Below are 14992 nucleotides of genomic sequence, written 5' to 3'. Positions count from 1 at the left end.
ATATTTGTAATCTCTATAGGCATTGTGAATATGGCATTGCTGATACAGTAGGTGAAGGGTTGAAAGGAGGGGGAAAATTTGGAACTCAAAATAAAAAAGAATGTTTAAAAAACCATAACACTTTAACAAAAAATCATATAAGTATATAAACAAGATTAATGGCTTCATACACATTTTTCAGTTTTTTTTTGCAAATGGAAATGTTCATGTTTGATAATAATAAAAAGTAAAAAAAGTTAAAGGTAAGTCAATTTCATTTTTGGGGTCATGTTAATGAGTGCTTGTCACATTCACTTTCTTCTTGAAAAATATTCTTGATGTACAAACAGGTATAAGGCTTCTGAGTATTTCGTAAGAATATGGTCTGTTTTATTTGACTGATCTTGAACTGCATTTTTCAACATAGATTTGCCAAAATAAACACCAATTTAGATTGGATGGTCTAATAAGGTTCTTCAAAGAGTTTCTATATTTTATCTTCTATACAAGATGGTGGTACATAAGCTATAATCACTTCATGTTGGCATGTTTGTGTGATTTCAAAATGAGCACTACAAAGTAAGATGATGAGGTATTTCCTGAAATGATGTTTTTACCTTTGGGCGTATGATGAAAACAACTCTTTTATTTGTGTCTTGGAAAAGAACCTATGAGCCACTTAGCTGAAACTCTTGTTTTCTGGTTTCATTTTGTAATGAGAATGTTAATTTGAACATGCTTCAGTTCTCTCATTAGAGCGGCAACTTGTTCTGGACAACTCCTTGAGGGCAGGGATGTTTTATTTTTGTCTTTTTATCTCCATCTCCTATCCTAATGCCTTTCACACAGTAGTTGCTTAATAAAAATTAATACAATAGAAGTTGAATAAAGGTTACTAATCAACTAAATTATTATTATTTTTGAGTGGTTTAAAAGACTGATGCTTTCCATTTTTTTTGTCATTCCACCTCTGTAATTATGGAAGAAAGAGTAGGTACAAGATTAAGGGTCATTTAGTTACTTTTAAAAAATGATTTACCATAGCCAAAAAGTCAACCTCTAGAGGTCAATCTTTTAATAAGCCTCTCCACACTTTGGTATGCTGGTACTCATATAGAAAATGTAATGTTTTGCTTTGGCTATACCCCAACTCTTCCAGCTTACTAAAATCTGTCATAATGTGCATACTACTGGCATAAACTTTGACTGCAGCACTCCTAGGATATTCCCCCCAACTAGTATTTGTATTACACGTTGGGTAGCTGCTACTCCAATGTCCTAGGGTACCCTATGGATCACTACTCCTAAAACTATACCTCATGATCACCTTCCAGTGATCTTCCTCTTACCAGTCACTTAACACATACAATTAGTTCAAAGCTATAGCATTTACTAAGATGTCACAGTTAAGTACAGTACCTACAAATCACTCCCCCATAAACCTGGGATGTATTTTCCACAGACACAGATTCCTTGGGAAGAACTGGGACAAAGTACAGTGACAGTGAAGCACAAATATGGGAAAGCCACCTTCATTCTCCTTGTGATATCCTCATGCTGCTCCCCTCTGAGCCTCTCACCCTTTCTGGGAGGCTTGCTAAAGTGGACTCAGGGCTCTCAAGGTCCACTTATCCCCCAAGCTCAATTCTTGGTAGCTCTCTGGAGTTGACTCTCTTCTCTACTGCCAGAGATCCTGTTTCTTAGAACTGCTTCCTGCCTCAAGTTGTTCTGCTTGACTCTCTCTTTGTGTCAGTGGGGATCTGGAGGGTGTTTAACTCTCCTTCCTGCTGGATAAGGCACCAGTTCCCTACTGAATGAATAGTTTTGCTTACATGGTTGACTGGGTCTGAAGTCTTACTGCTCTCTGATACAGGCTCAAGAGTCACCTTCCACAAAGATGTTCCAAGTATGACTGACTCCGGAGTTCAGCAAGATAGCTTTTTAAAAGCAACCCAGGGCATGGCCAATCTTCTGTTAGCTAATCACAAGCTGTGCTTCTAATTCTTTTAGGAAAAACTTCACATTTAGTGAAGGGGTAGCAAAGTATTAATACCTTGTCATACATTAACACTTCATCATTACCTCCCCCATTTATTTTCTGTTCTTACTATATATCCATCTTTATATTTAGTTTACCATTTTGATTATATCTTGAGATGAGGATAATTAGTTGGTCTGGGACTAACTTTCTTGCCCTTGCTGAAAAGCTAGAGTCACCTTCACCTCTATGCCATGATGAGACTTGGAGGAGGACTTTCATGGAATGACAATGTGCAAGGTCCAAAATGAAGTAAATTGGACAAAGCAGTAGGAAGCCCAAACAGAGTAATTGCAGACATAATTTTGAATTTCATTTGTGTCATTTAAAAAAAAGTTTTTTGATAAGAGAATTATGGACCCAATCCAGGCAGAAGCTTGGAGTTGTCTGGATGTGAACACTGCCATGTACAAGAAAAGGATCTTACTTCCATCAACTTTGAAATGAAGATTTACTCATACTTGAAATATATCTACCTAAGGTCCCAAATAGATTAATATTAACACCATTGATGTTAATATGCAATCACTACCAAATTCCATTAATAAAAACAATTTTTTTGTTTTCTCTATTGTTATTGCAAGAATCATTGTTTGTTAATTAGCACCATTCCAACCTTTGTGACAAGGTTGTACTAGTGATAGAAGCTTAATTCTCTACCTAAATAAAGATGCTTTCTTCCCCCCCCCCCCCAAGAAAGCAATTCAAATTAAACAAGTGTCCAAGAAACCAGGCACAATAACAATACAAAGCAAGTATCGATTGAAATAAAAAAAAGGCTTTTTTAACAGTATTAATTCTTACCGACTCCAGTAATTATTGATTCTGCATCAATGTCCTTAGCTCGTTTCTTTGCCACTTCAGCTAGCGCCAATTCACCCTTATCTATTGCAAAGTAATGGATGTCCTTTGGGAAGAAAGCAAAATAAAAGACTAATTTAAAATGAATCTTGAATAGATAACAAAAGAGATTTGAAAAGGGAAAAACTTGTTTAGGCTATAGAACAGAAAGGACTGATGATTGTACTGTTATATTTTAATTTTCTCAGTCTTCTTTTTCAGTGCAATGTTTTGGCTCTTTCAACTATAGCCGTCAGATATATTAATTAAAGAAAAAGCAGTTCTTTTAATAATTTATTTCAGACCTCTAGAAGGGAATAAACTTTTAATTAAATATTTTCACAGACACCTATATCAAGAAATCAAATGCTCAAGTGTACTAGTTTCTTTGGGGAGTTCTTATCATCATCTTAAAATGATTTTTTTTAGTAGAATGGTATACAATAATGAATGACAAAATCAAAAAGTTGGAAGGAGTCTTTGTAGTTATGTAGTTCAGCCTCACATCCAATTTACAACATCTCTGGCATATGCTTGACGAGCCTCTAACTTGAACCCTTCCAGTGTCAGGGAGCCCATTCTCTAAGGAAGAATTCTGTTCCCTTTTTGGAAAGCTCCGGATATTGGAAACTGTATTCTACTGGCTTCAATAGTTATCAAATTAGATACTCATTTGTGACCTCAATCAGGATGAGAACTTAAAAAGATGTAAAAATGGTATGGGGACAGAATAAAGTATATCATGTAAATATACAAATTAGAAAATAAAGCTGGCTAATCACTGGTCTCTTTCAATAGAATTTCCCCACCACCAATACTCTACCTGAATTTATTTCTCAAAGTTTAGCATACTCCCCCACTCTGATGCTCTCTTCCCATCCAAGTGATTTAGAAACTTCCGCTGCCAAAGTACAAACCCCATTCCCCAACCCATTTACTCACTCCTTTACTTCTATCCCCTCCTCAACTGAACCCTCTCCCAACTATGTCCCACTTAAGATGTACCCAACCCTTCCACTGGGTGTCCTGGAATGCCTCTCAAATAATTAGCACACTGCCTTTCATCATAATAAATCCCTCCCTTTCTCACTCCTTCCATCTTCTGATATTCCCCGAGAACTGACTCTCTCATGATGCATCCATGGCTGCCATTTCCAGTATTGATTGCACTTCTACTCATATCCCCTAATTCATGGGTGATAGTAGGAGAGTTGCAATATGTTTTGCTCCCCATTTTCACTCCCAGACTCTAGCTTTACAATCACCGCTCTACCAACTCTCTCCCTTTGAGGTTCAGGCTACTCAAATTTATCCTTCAACATTCATACTGATGCTCCTTCAAATACCTTAACTTTTCAGTTCTTCATCTATTCAATTTCCATGTTCTATGCCTCTACCCCCCTCAGCTACATACAGAAAGAATCTTACTCTTGATTCTGCCATCACACAAGTGTTCCACTTCTATCTTCATGAACTCCATAATACCATTTACGGATCATAATTTTTAAATCACTTCATCTTTCCCTATGCTAAATGATTCCTAACACTATTCTTCATCAATACCTCCCCTTTTATGAGCACTCCTCCCTGCCTGGTTTGCCTAGGGCATGAATAAAATAGTTGTTGAGAGATATAACACATAGTATTGAGAGACACTCCCAGAGGAGTCAGTCTAAGACTAGGTAGGAGACAGGCCCAGCTACAGCAGTCTCCCAGTCTCCTTGCAGTTGGATTTCAATATATCACCTTAATCCCTTGAGGGTCACAGATTTTATCCAACCCTGGTGATCTGAGAGAAGAGAGAACAATAGGCAGCAATGGTCATGGAAGGGGCATAAATCAACACTGGGGCTATCAGAGGAAAAAGATTGATAGTAAGAAAGACATTCGAGGCAGGAATACAACAGAAAAATCAGCAGCGACTGATGAAAACAGATAAAAGCATACAGAAGAGGGTAAATTAAGAGTCAATCGAAGGAAAGTGCCCCCTTGAAGAACAAGGACCTTAGAGCAAATGGAGGTGAGTCAATATCCCCTGAGGAAGATGAAAGTAATGCAATATACGGAAGTATATAACACCCCTTGAAATGATGATGGTACAACTCTAAGAACCTCCAGAATAGTCCCAAACAGAAATCAAAGAATTAAATTAAAATATTGATTAAATAAGAACAGAAATTAGAGTTCTAAAGGAAATCATGTATGATATAAGGATGAGGTCAAAATCATCCCATCCCACTGGGCTCTGAAGCATTATCAGGTGAGAACACATATGAATCAAATAAATCAAATTAGAGGTGTGAATAAATCAGAAACTTTAGGTGGTAGTCAGTGGATGAACTAGAAGTGTTCCACACTGCATGAGGCTCCCTATAGAGCTCATATGAAACCAGGGAGCTACTTAGGAATATTAGAGATTAAAGTTAATGGGAAAGGAGGAAGCATTCTAGTTACTGGAAGCATTCTACTAGTTGACTGTGGAACATAGGGAGAGGTGGAGAGCCTAGGTCATGGTCTTGGTTTCAGTCTCTTCCTTTTCCTTCTCCTCTCCCATTTCTCCCTCCAGATCTTGATCAGAAATGGGCCCAGTGAACTCCAGAGATGTGAAGGATTTCCCATCTTCCCATTGTCATTCTAGCAGTGTTACCAAGTCAGCCTTGTGATAGTAATGGCAATTAAAGATTCCCCTGTATTGGCTTGGTTTTCAAATTGATTGTGTTAAAACCCAGAGTTTGTTAATCCCACCTGTGGGATGGACTTGTTGATGTGAAAAGAAAGTCCTGAACTGGGAGGAGCTGGTGACGTAGATTTGGAGAGACAAGAGAGAGGCGGAAGATCTTTTTGGAAGCAGCACCTCGTGGAGAGAGAGAGACTAAGAGAATTGCTGGTGGCCGCTTTGAATTGCTCTGGACTTTTGAGACCTGCCCCCTGAGCTGCCAAGGACTGAGGAGACATGGCTGTTTTGCTGGTACTTTGTCTGTCTGTTTTGATGTTGTTTTGCCAGATTTGTCCACTGGTGAAAGACAGTTCTTTTGTTGAAGAAGTCCTGGAACCTGGCTGTTCGCTAAGAAGCCCTGAGACTGTCCTGCAGACAGAGAGTGAATACTGTCCACTGGTGAGGGACAGTGCTGTTGTTGCAGGGGTCTGGAGACTGTCCTGCAGACAGAATGAATACTGTCCACTGGTGAAGGACAGTGCTGTTGTTGCAGGGGTCTGGGAGCCTTTCTGTTGGTTCAGAAGCCCTGAAGAAGGATTTTCTTGTTGTATGTTTACAGAAATCCTGGGAGGGGGCTTTGCTAATGTGTTCAGGGGTTCTAGGACTGTTCTACAGACAGAGGATAAATTCATGAAGGGACTGGCAATGTATCTTATGGCCTTGCTAAGCCTTGTCTCCCCAGGAACTAAGATTGCTGAGAACTTGCCTCGTGTCAAGATGAAGAAAAGACCTCCATTTGGGTATTAAGTGCTGTATTTAAACTTGATGTAACTCTGGGGTAGATTCAATTGTGATCCAGGGGTGGGGAACTTTTGACCTTATGTTTGGAAACTAATCTCCATTTGAGAAGAGGGGCTTTGTGGTGGATTAAATTAAGGTATAGCCTAGGGGTGGAGAAGTATTTAGAACAGAGGCTTTGTAATTGAATGATTGGAAGGTCCTGGGGTGGGGTAGTGCTTGGAGATTATTTAATCACGCTTAGTAAATGCTGTATTTTGAATGATGTCATGTTTTGATCTTCTCTGTTCTGGGTTTGTTACTGAATAAAATGGAGAGCACCTATGCTGGTATTCTGAACCTTGGGAAGTTGCCTTTCTTTTGGCATTACATTACAAGCCTGCAGAAGAAGCTACAGAGAGACTGGATAAAGATTCAATGCTTGGGGTGGAGCCAAGGTGTAAAAGTAAAAGCAGGAACTTGCTTCAGCTCCCACTCCAACCACATCCAATACTGGTAAAAAAGAAAATGACTCTAAACAAACTTTAGAGCTACAGAATGCACAAACTGACAGAAACAAATCTTCCGCTGAAGGCAGCCTGGTAGGCTGACAGAAAGGGTCTATTGCACCAAGCTGGGAACCAAGTGCAGTCCTGTGTGAGCCTCTTAGGCACAGACCTGGGCAGTCCCAACCAGAGGCACAGACCAGCCAGAGCAGACTTCAGGAAAGTGAATCACCAGCAGCTATGGAAGTTTCCAGACTTCTCAACCCATAAATGTCAAAGAGAATGCAAAAGGTCACTGGAGAACTCTGTTGGAACTGGGAGATAGGACAGCATGGTCCAGCCCATGTCCCCAGGCAAGAGGTGGAGGAGGCTTGGCAGCTGCAGCTGCTGCCATGCGACTGCCTACAGAGTTCCTGGCCTGCGACTGAAGGGGGGCCAAGTGACCATTCAGAGAGTAATCGCTCTTGCTTTGACCTGCTTGGATCTGGATCACAGTCTTGGGTGATGGTCCTAGGTTGTGTGGCCAGTGTGCCAGAGCTTGTGGGGGCTGTAGAGAGGGCACCCTACTCATAGCTCTGACAACTGCAAAAACCCCAGCGGTTTGGGACACAGCTCTTCCCACTCTGGAAGCAGAGTTCTACCACAGCAAAGAGCTCAAAAGTCAAGGCAAGATGAGCAAGCAGAGGAAGCACAATCAGACCATAGAATCCTTTTTTTGAGGACAAAAAGGATCAAAACATGGAACTAGAAGAAGTCAATGAAGTCAAAACTCCTGCATCAAAAGCTTCCAAGAAAAATATGAATTGGTTACAGGCCATGGAGGAACTCAAGAAGGATTTTGAAACAAGTAAGAGAAGAGGAGGAAAAGTTGGGAAAAGAAATGAGAATGATGCAATAAAATCATGAAAAGCAAGTCAATAGCCTGTTAAAGGAGACCCAAAAAATATTGAAGAAAATAACACCTTAGAAAATATATTAACTCAAATGGCGAAAGAGCCCCAAAAAGCCAATGAGGAGAAGAATGCCTTAAAAAAAAACCGAGTTGGCCAGATGGAAAAGGAATTTCAAAAACTCACTGGAGAGAATAATTCCTTCAAAATTAGACTGGAGCAAATGGTAGCTAATGACTATGAGAAATCAAGACACTATAAAACAGATCCAAACAAATGAAAAAATAGAAGGTAACGTGAAATATCTCATTGGAAAAACCACTAACCTGGAAAATAGATCCAGGAGAGATAATTTAAAAATTATTGTACTACCTTAAAACCATGATCAAAATGTATATGTGTATATAAATATATATGTGAGGGTGTATATGTGTGTACATGTATACATAGAGGGCAGAGGATGAGTTGAATATGAAGGGATGATATCCAAAAAATAAAATTAAGATGTGAGAGAGGAATATATTGGGAGAAGGAGAAAGGGAGAGATAGAATAGTGTAAATTATTTCATATAAAAGAGACGAGAATATTGTTACAATGGAGGGGAAGAGCAGGAAGGTGAAAAGGAAAGGGTTAATCTTACTCTCATTGAATTTAACTTAAGGAGGGAATAACATACACACTCAATTGGGTATCTTACCCTGCAGGAAAGTAGGAGGAAAGAGGATAAGAGGGGAGATGACAGAAGGGAGAGCAGATTGGGGGAGAAGGTAGTTAGAAACAAACACTTTTGAAAAGGCACAGTGTCAAAATAGAAAATAGAATAAGTGGGGGGCAGGATCAGATGGAGGGAAATATAGTTTATCTTTCACAATATAACTACTATGGAAACATTTTGCATAACTACACATGTGCAAAATATATTAAATTGATTTTCTTCCCAGTGGGGATGGGTGAGGAGGGAAGAAGGGAAAGAATCTGGAAATCAAAATTTTAAAAACAAATGTTAAAAAAAATTTTTTTTATTACATGCAACTAAGATATACAGGCACTGGGGTATAGAAATCAATCTTGCCCTACCAGAAAGTTGGGGAGTGGGATGGGGAAGGATATAAGAGAGAAAATATTGGGGGAAGGGGTATTCAGTGAGCTCCCTATATTGGAGTGGGGGTAGGGGAAAGATGGGGAGAAAATTTGTAACTGAAAATCTGATGGAAATGAATGTTGAAAACTAAAAATAAATAAATAAATAACATAAAAGGAAGAAAAAAATTGATTTAAGGCTCTATAAAGAGCCCAGAAAAAAAAAAACTAGACAAAAAAATTAAGGCAAACAGCTTTAGGATTCTAGTAAAAGGATGTTTAGGTGATTTGAGTTATCCCTTTGTCATATGTGCTTTCTAAGTTTCATACCAATTTCCCCAGAATTCAAAGCTATCTTATAACCTATATGCCTTTAGACAAGTCACTTAACCTCAGTTTCCTCATTGGTAAAACTGGGGAAGGGGGAAGTGAGGGGATAGAGGATGTACTAGATGACTTCTTCCAGCACTAGGTGTTATCCTATGATCCTATAAACTAAAACAACTTGTAGAAATCCTGAAAATTAGAGGTGAAAGAGAAACTTGAAAGTGAAAAGAATAGGAAACTTATGAACAAAACTAAGAGGTCATTTAAAAAAATTAAATTATTTAAAAATTCATTTTAAACTTAAATACTAAAACAAATATACAATAAGAAAAGAAAAAGAAACACATTATAAACTTAAATATAAAATTTAAATATACAATAAGAAAAGAAAAAAAAAGCATTTCCATGTGCACAGCAGAACATAAGAGAGGATTCAAAATATATAGCAATAAATTTCCATTTAGAGAAAGCCCATATACTAAATACTACACATTGTACTCAGAGCTGTCCATCTTTTCTTTGCTTCCTTGTAAGTTTTCTTTTGTTCTCTGCTGTGCACTTTTTACTTTGTTTTCTTCCCCACCTTTCTTCCCTCCCTCCCCTAAGAAGGCCACAATTAAGGGCGAATGTGTATATGTATGTGTGTGCATATGTGTATACATGTATGTATACACAAACATATATATACACAAAACCACATATACATGTATAGATGCATACACTTACATATGCATACATATGCTTAGATATCTATACTCATATATAGACATCTATAGTCATACGTATCTATGTAAGTTCATACTATACTTGTTTATCCTCTGTTTCTCTGAGGGTGGATAACATCTTCCTTCATAGGTCCAAGTCTTTCACTATTTTTCTAAGTTCACCAACTCATCATTTCCAAAACCACAGCAACATTCCAACTTTATACCATCTAGTTATTTTAAATGGTCTAAACAATATTGATTAATATGGCTGACATATAGTCTAATTTCCCTATTTTCTCTTTTGATTAAATCTATTTTAACTTTACTTTTTTTCTGAGATCACGATTACTACTCCTGCTTTTTTCTCTAACAAATTCTACTCCTGATCTTTATTTTATGTTTGTGTTTGTCTTCTATTTCCTGTCCCTCCTGACTTTTCTTCCTTTACGTCTACTTGCTACCTTGCACTCTATTACTTAACCTACCTCCCCAAAGATCCCTCCATTATCCCCCCCCCCCCACAAATCCCTCCCTTAGCCTTTTATTTCTTTCTGAATTCAGGAGACTTTTGTGCATATATGTGTGTGTATGTGTGTATACATATACATGTCTATAGTTCTCCTGCTCACTTCATGCTGCATCAATTCACACAAGTCTTTCACATTTCTTTGAAACCATCCTCTTCATTTCTTACAGCCCAATTGCATTCTATCACATTAATATACCATACTTGTTCAATCATTCCCCAATTGATGGGCATCAATTTAGTTCCATTTTTTTCATCATAAAAAAACTTTTATAAATTATTTGTACATTGTTAGAGTTTTTCTGCATAGAACTAATCCCTCTTAATCTACTCTCCCTCTTTATTCTCTACTTCCTTCTCCCCTTTCCTATCCAACTGTGGATTTTTGATCAGTTCACATGTGAGAAAAATTCAAGTGTCACTCACTTCTCCCCCCAACTCATACCCTAATCTTTTCATCTGATTTATATGGACTTTTACTTTCAGAGGGTTGAGCTGAGCTGTACCTGTTGCTACACCTTCATTTCTGAATACATCCTTTCCTCCACCCCAGCTGAGAGTCATACCTTGTAACAAAGAATAAAAAAAAAAAAACAACTCAGCAAAACCAACCTACAATCCACCCAAATCTGACAGTATAGTCAGTGTTTCACATCTATGGCCCCCCACCTCTGCACATAAGAGAAGAATTTATCAACTTTTCTTTGGGTCCAAACTTGGCCCAAATTTACAATTATCCAATATTCAACTTTGTTGTGCTTTCTATTTACACTATTGTCAACATTGGATATTTTGTTCTTTCAGTTCAGCTTATTTCACTCATTATCAATTCACAGACATCTTCCTATGCTTGTGTGAATTCACGTACATAGTTTGTATAGTATTGCCTCAACTAAAGAGCAACTACTTTGTTTCTGGTTGTTTGCTGTCACAAAAAATGCTACTATGAGTAGTTTGGTGTATGTTGGACTTTTCCATGGTTTCATGGCTTGGAAAGAGTGACATCTATCAGTAACTTTATCAGGGCCATGACAGTAGGCTCTATTACATGACTGGAAATTCACTGTATATGCCCTTAAGATTTTTAAAAAGGCAATGAAACCATCCTTGGGATTCAGTTGGTTCAGAAAACTAAGGCTTGAGCCATTGACATAACTTTCCAGTCATTAAAGGTTTAAAAGCCTAACACTTAATTAGCTGGGTCTCCTCAAGTTTGATAGACTTTCTACTATTCTATGAGTCAATACACTTTCTGATTAGTAGCACAAAATGGCTCTCAACACCAAGCTTCTGTACAGCAAGGTAATACATGCTATTTAAAAATTTGGTAGAATGTACCTATAAATTCATCTTGACTAGGGATTTTTCCTGCCTTATGTAGTTCCTTTTATACGTTTCTCTTTTTCCTAGATCAGTTTTTAAGATCTCTATTTCATGTTTTGTTAATTCAGGTACTTTATTTTTTATCTCTATATTTATCTATATTTTGTCTAATTTTTAAAAATTTTATTTCTTTAGTCTATAATTGTGTATAGTTGGTTTTGAAAATTATTTTATTTCATCTATTCTTTTGTGATTTTACTTTGTTATTTTTTTTTACTTTTCTAATTTGATTGTATGCCTTTTTCTTTTTAACCAAACTTCTTTTTTTATCTAATTCTCATTAATATGCCTTATCAAAAATTATCTTAATTTACTTAAATTGTCACTCTACCTAGTTATTTATCTCTCCTATCATTACCTGTGAAGGTAAGCAAATTGTTCAAAATCTTTGATTCCTGCCTGGGCCTACTACAAATATGTTACATAAGCTCAACTTAGTCCTCACTGAAGCAAGACAATTCTTTTACACTAAAGTATTCTCTATCTCACTCATTACATCAGCTTTTCCAAACTTATTCATTCTTGTTCAAAACCCCAGTGGTTTCCCCTTCTCTTTCTTTCCACTGAGAATTTTGCTTCATATTTCACTGAAAAAAAAACTAGGTCATTCTTTGAGAGCTCCTTCTTACCCTCTTCTATTTATCTTAAATCACTTAGGTGCCTTCTTTCATGATCTCATTCTTCACCACTGTTTCACACGAAGGGGTGGTCCTCCTTGCCAAGGCAAACGTCTCTATATCCGCTCATGATCCTATTTCATCCTAGCTCTTAGAACAGTGTCTGGCACATATTAGGTGCCTAATAAATGTTGAATAATTATTGATTGATTGTTTTCTAGCAGAAAGCCTCCTCTGTCATCCCCACTCTTTCATTAATCTTCAATCTCTATCTCCTGGATGTTTCTAAGCTGCTTACAAACATTATTACATTTCCTCCATCCCTTTAAAACCTTCACTTGATTCATCTATCTCTACCTGGAATTGTCTTATCTCTCTCCTTCCTTTTATAACTAAACTCTTGGGGAAAGTGTTTTACAATTGAGACTCCCAAAAGGAGCAAAAAGGAATTGTCCTTATCCTGGTTGCTTGCAAAATTTGTTTAATCTAATTGAAATAGTCAAATTTGTCCACTAAATATCATGTATTCTGAACTTTTTTTTTGCTCTATAGATTTGAGTGATTAATGGTTTGTTTTCTTTATTCAGAAATTCTGAAGCTTTCTTGTATTATTTTCTGTATTGTGGCAGTCAGGTTTTTTGATTTGATTCTGGGATACCATGATCTTTAAAAGATATCTGTGCATCTTATCTTCAAGGTCTGGTTTTGAATTTGTGTGTTCTTTTAATGTCATTGCCTTTTACTTTATTCTGCCAAATTTTCTTCCATTTCTGTATTTCTATATTCTAAGTCTTTTATTCTCTCCTTCAGAGCTACTTTTTTGGCATATATTCAGATTTTCCTACTCTGCTACTTGTGTTTTTTAAATTTGGCATCAAGAGCTTTAGTTTCTCATCTAAATTTATTCCTAATTTATTTTTGTTAAGAGTTTTATTTCTCTTTTGAGCCACCCTAGAATTTCTTGATGTTGGTCTATGATCTCTGGGAAATCAACAGGATTCTCACTTTCATCAGATAATATTGGTCCAGTTTCCTATATTTGTTTCAAAATTCATTGGTTTCTCTTTGAGGTTTTACTCATTTTCCTTCTGTTTCTATAATATTCCCTATTGGTTTATCTGTTTGTGAGCTAATTTTTATCTAAGCTTTTACTCTTGATTTTTAGGTCTTTCAGCTCTTCTCTTGAATCCCTTTAAGAATCCACCTCACTCTGGTTCTTTCCCTTTCCAGAGCTGCACAGATCTCTAACACTGCGCTTTTGGCAAGTCTCAGCCTCCTCACGTAGCAGGATATGAAGGTCTGCTAGGCCTGGGTCCTTTCTACTGAATAACATCTAAATAGATTCAACAAGCAGTCATTAAGCCAATGAGCATGTATTAAGCACTTACTAGGTACCAGGCATTATGCTGTGTCTTAGGAATACAAATATAAGCAAATGCATTCACTTTCCATCTGCAGCTATGCTAGATTTCAACTGCACAGAACAAGATGCATCTCCTAGGATGACTGAATCATTTCTTTTTTTTTTTTTTAAAGCAATTGGGGTTAAGTAACTTGCTCAAGGTTACATGGCCAGTTATTTCTGGGTGTGGTGCTAAGTATCAGAGCCCAGATTCGATCCCCAGGTCATCCCGACACTGGGGCCAGTGCTCTTACTCGCTGTGCCGCCCCAAGTGAATCATTTCTAATCTCATCACTAAGCTGTTAACTCAAGCTTTGGATACTCAATATCTTCCTATCTCCCTCAGCCTCTACTCCCCTCTGATTGGAGGAGGGGAGTAATAAACTCCCACTAAAGCTTTTCTTTATAAAGGGCAGAAATTAAAATTTTAGCTTACTCCACTTTCCATCTGCAGCTTTGCTTGGCCTCAACTCCCCGGAGCAAGATGCCACCATACCAAGTATACCCTAGTGTCCCCCTTTTTCAGCTTCCTTTTGTATGTAGTTCCCTCCTCTCCCCATTAAATTGTAAGCTCCTTGAAGGAAGAGACCGTCTTTCTTTTTCTTATTTGTATTCCTGGTACTTAGGTTCCTGGCACATAGTAATTATATTATTAAACATTAATAAATGTTTATTAAATTGAACTCTATTGAAAAATAGAGATAGGCTGTGCCTTTAAGGACCTTCTATTCTAATAGGGGGAATACAACAAATAAAAGGGAGCTCAAAAGCAGAAGGAAGGGAAGAAAGTACCCATTGGGATATGGTAGAGAAATTGGGAGAGTTAAGAGTGGATTTGGGAGAGAAGTGAATGAGTAAGCATGGCTGACCTGGGCACTTCCTTAAAAATGGAGATGCTGGGAGGAACTCACCAATGGAAGAAGGAGCTCAAAGAAGGCCACAGGGATGGAGACATTTTCCTGGATGAGAAAACTGCTGGAGAATGGTGGAGAGGACTGAACCCATAAGTTTGTAATTCTCTTACCTTGGGACATGGAGCCCATTCTTAAGTTTCCCTGCCTGGCTGAGTCTCTAGTTCTATCTGTCTCCTGTAACTTTCCCTGTTCTTCTTGCAGCTGGGAAGAATCACTAGAAGAATCTTCTTCTTCTTCTTCTTCTTCTTCTTCTTCTTCTTCTTCTTCTTCTTCTTCTTCTTCTTCTTCTTCTTCTTCTCCTTCTCCTTCTCCTTCTCCTCCTCCTCCTCCTCCTCCTCCTCCTTCTTCT

The 14992-nt window shown here is 37.7% G+C and overlaps 1 protein-coding gene across 12 annotated transcripts in view; it reads right to left on the bottom strand.

The window, feature by feature from the left end:
* Positions 1 to 14992, bottom strand: part of WDPCP (WD repeat containing planar cell polarity effector) — a 519354-nt gene that overhangs the window by 108918 nt on the left and 395444 nt on the right. For all 12 annotated transcript variants that reach the window (XR_011164621.1, XM_069068996.1, XM_069068989.1 and 9 more), the window contains one exon: positions 2822 to 2924. Coding sequence is in view for 11 of the 12 variants with exons in the window: in XM_069068996.1 (XP_068925097.1) it covers positions 2822 to 2924 (103 nt within the window). In the remaining variant the exon portion in view is untranslated. The remainder of the gene's footprint in view (positions 1 to 2821; positions 2925 to 14992) is intronic.

Source organism: Petaurus breviceps, unplaced genomic scaffold (assembly GCF_028583685.1).
Source record: "Petaurus breviceps papuanus isolate PSGF00001 unplaced genomic scaffold, PetGlider_PUasm1.0 90775, whole genome shotgun sequence".
Classification (NCBI taxonomy): Eukaryota; Metazoa; Chordata; class Mammalia; order Diprotodontia; family Petauridae; genus Petaurus; species Petaurus breviceps.
This window is presented reverse-complemented; position numbering and strand designations above follow the sequence as displayed.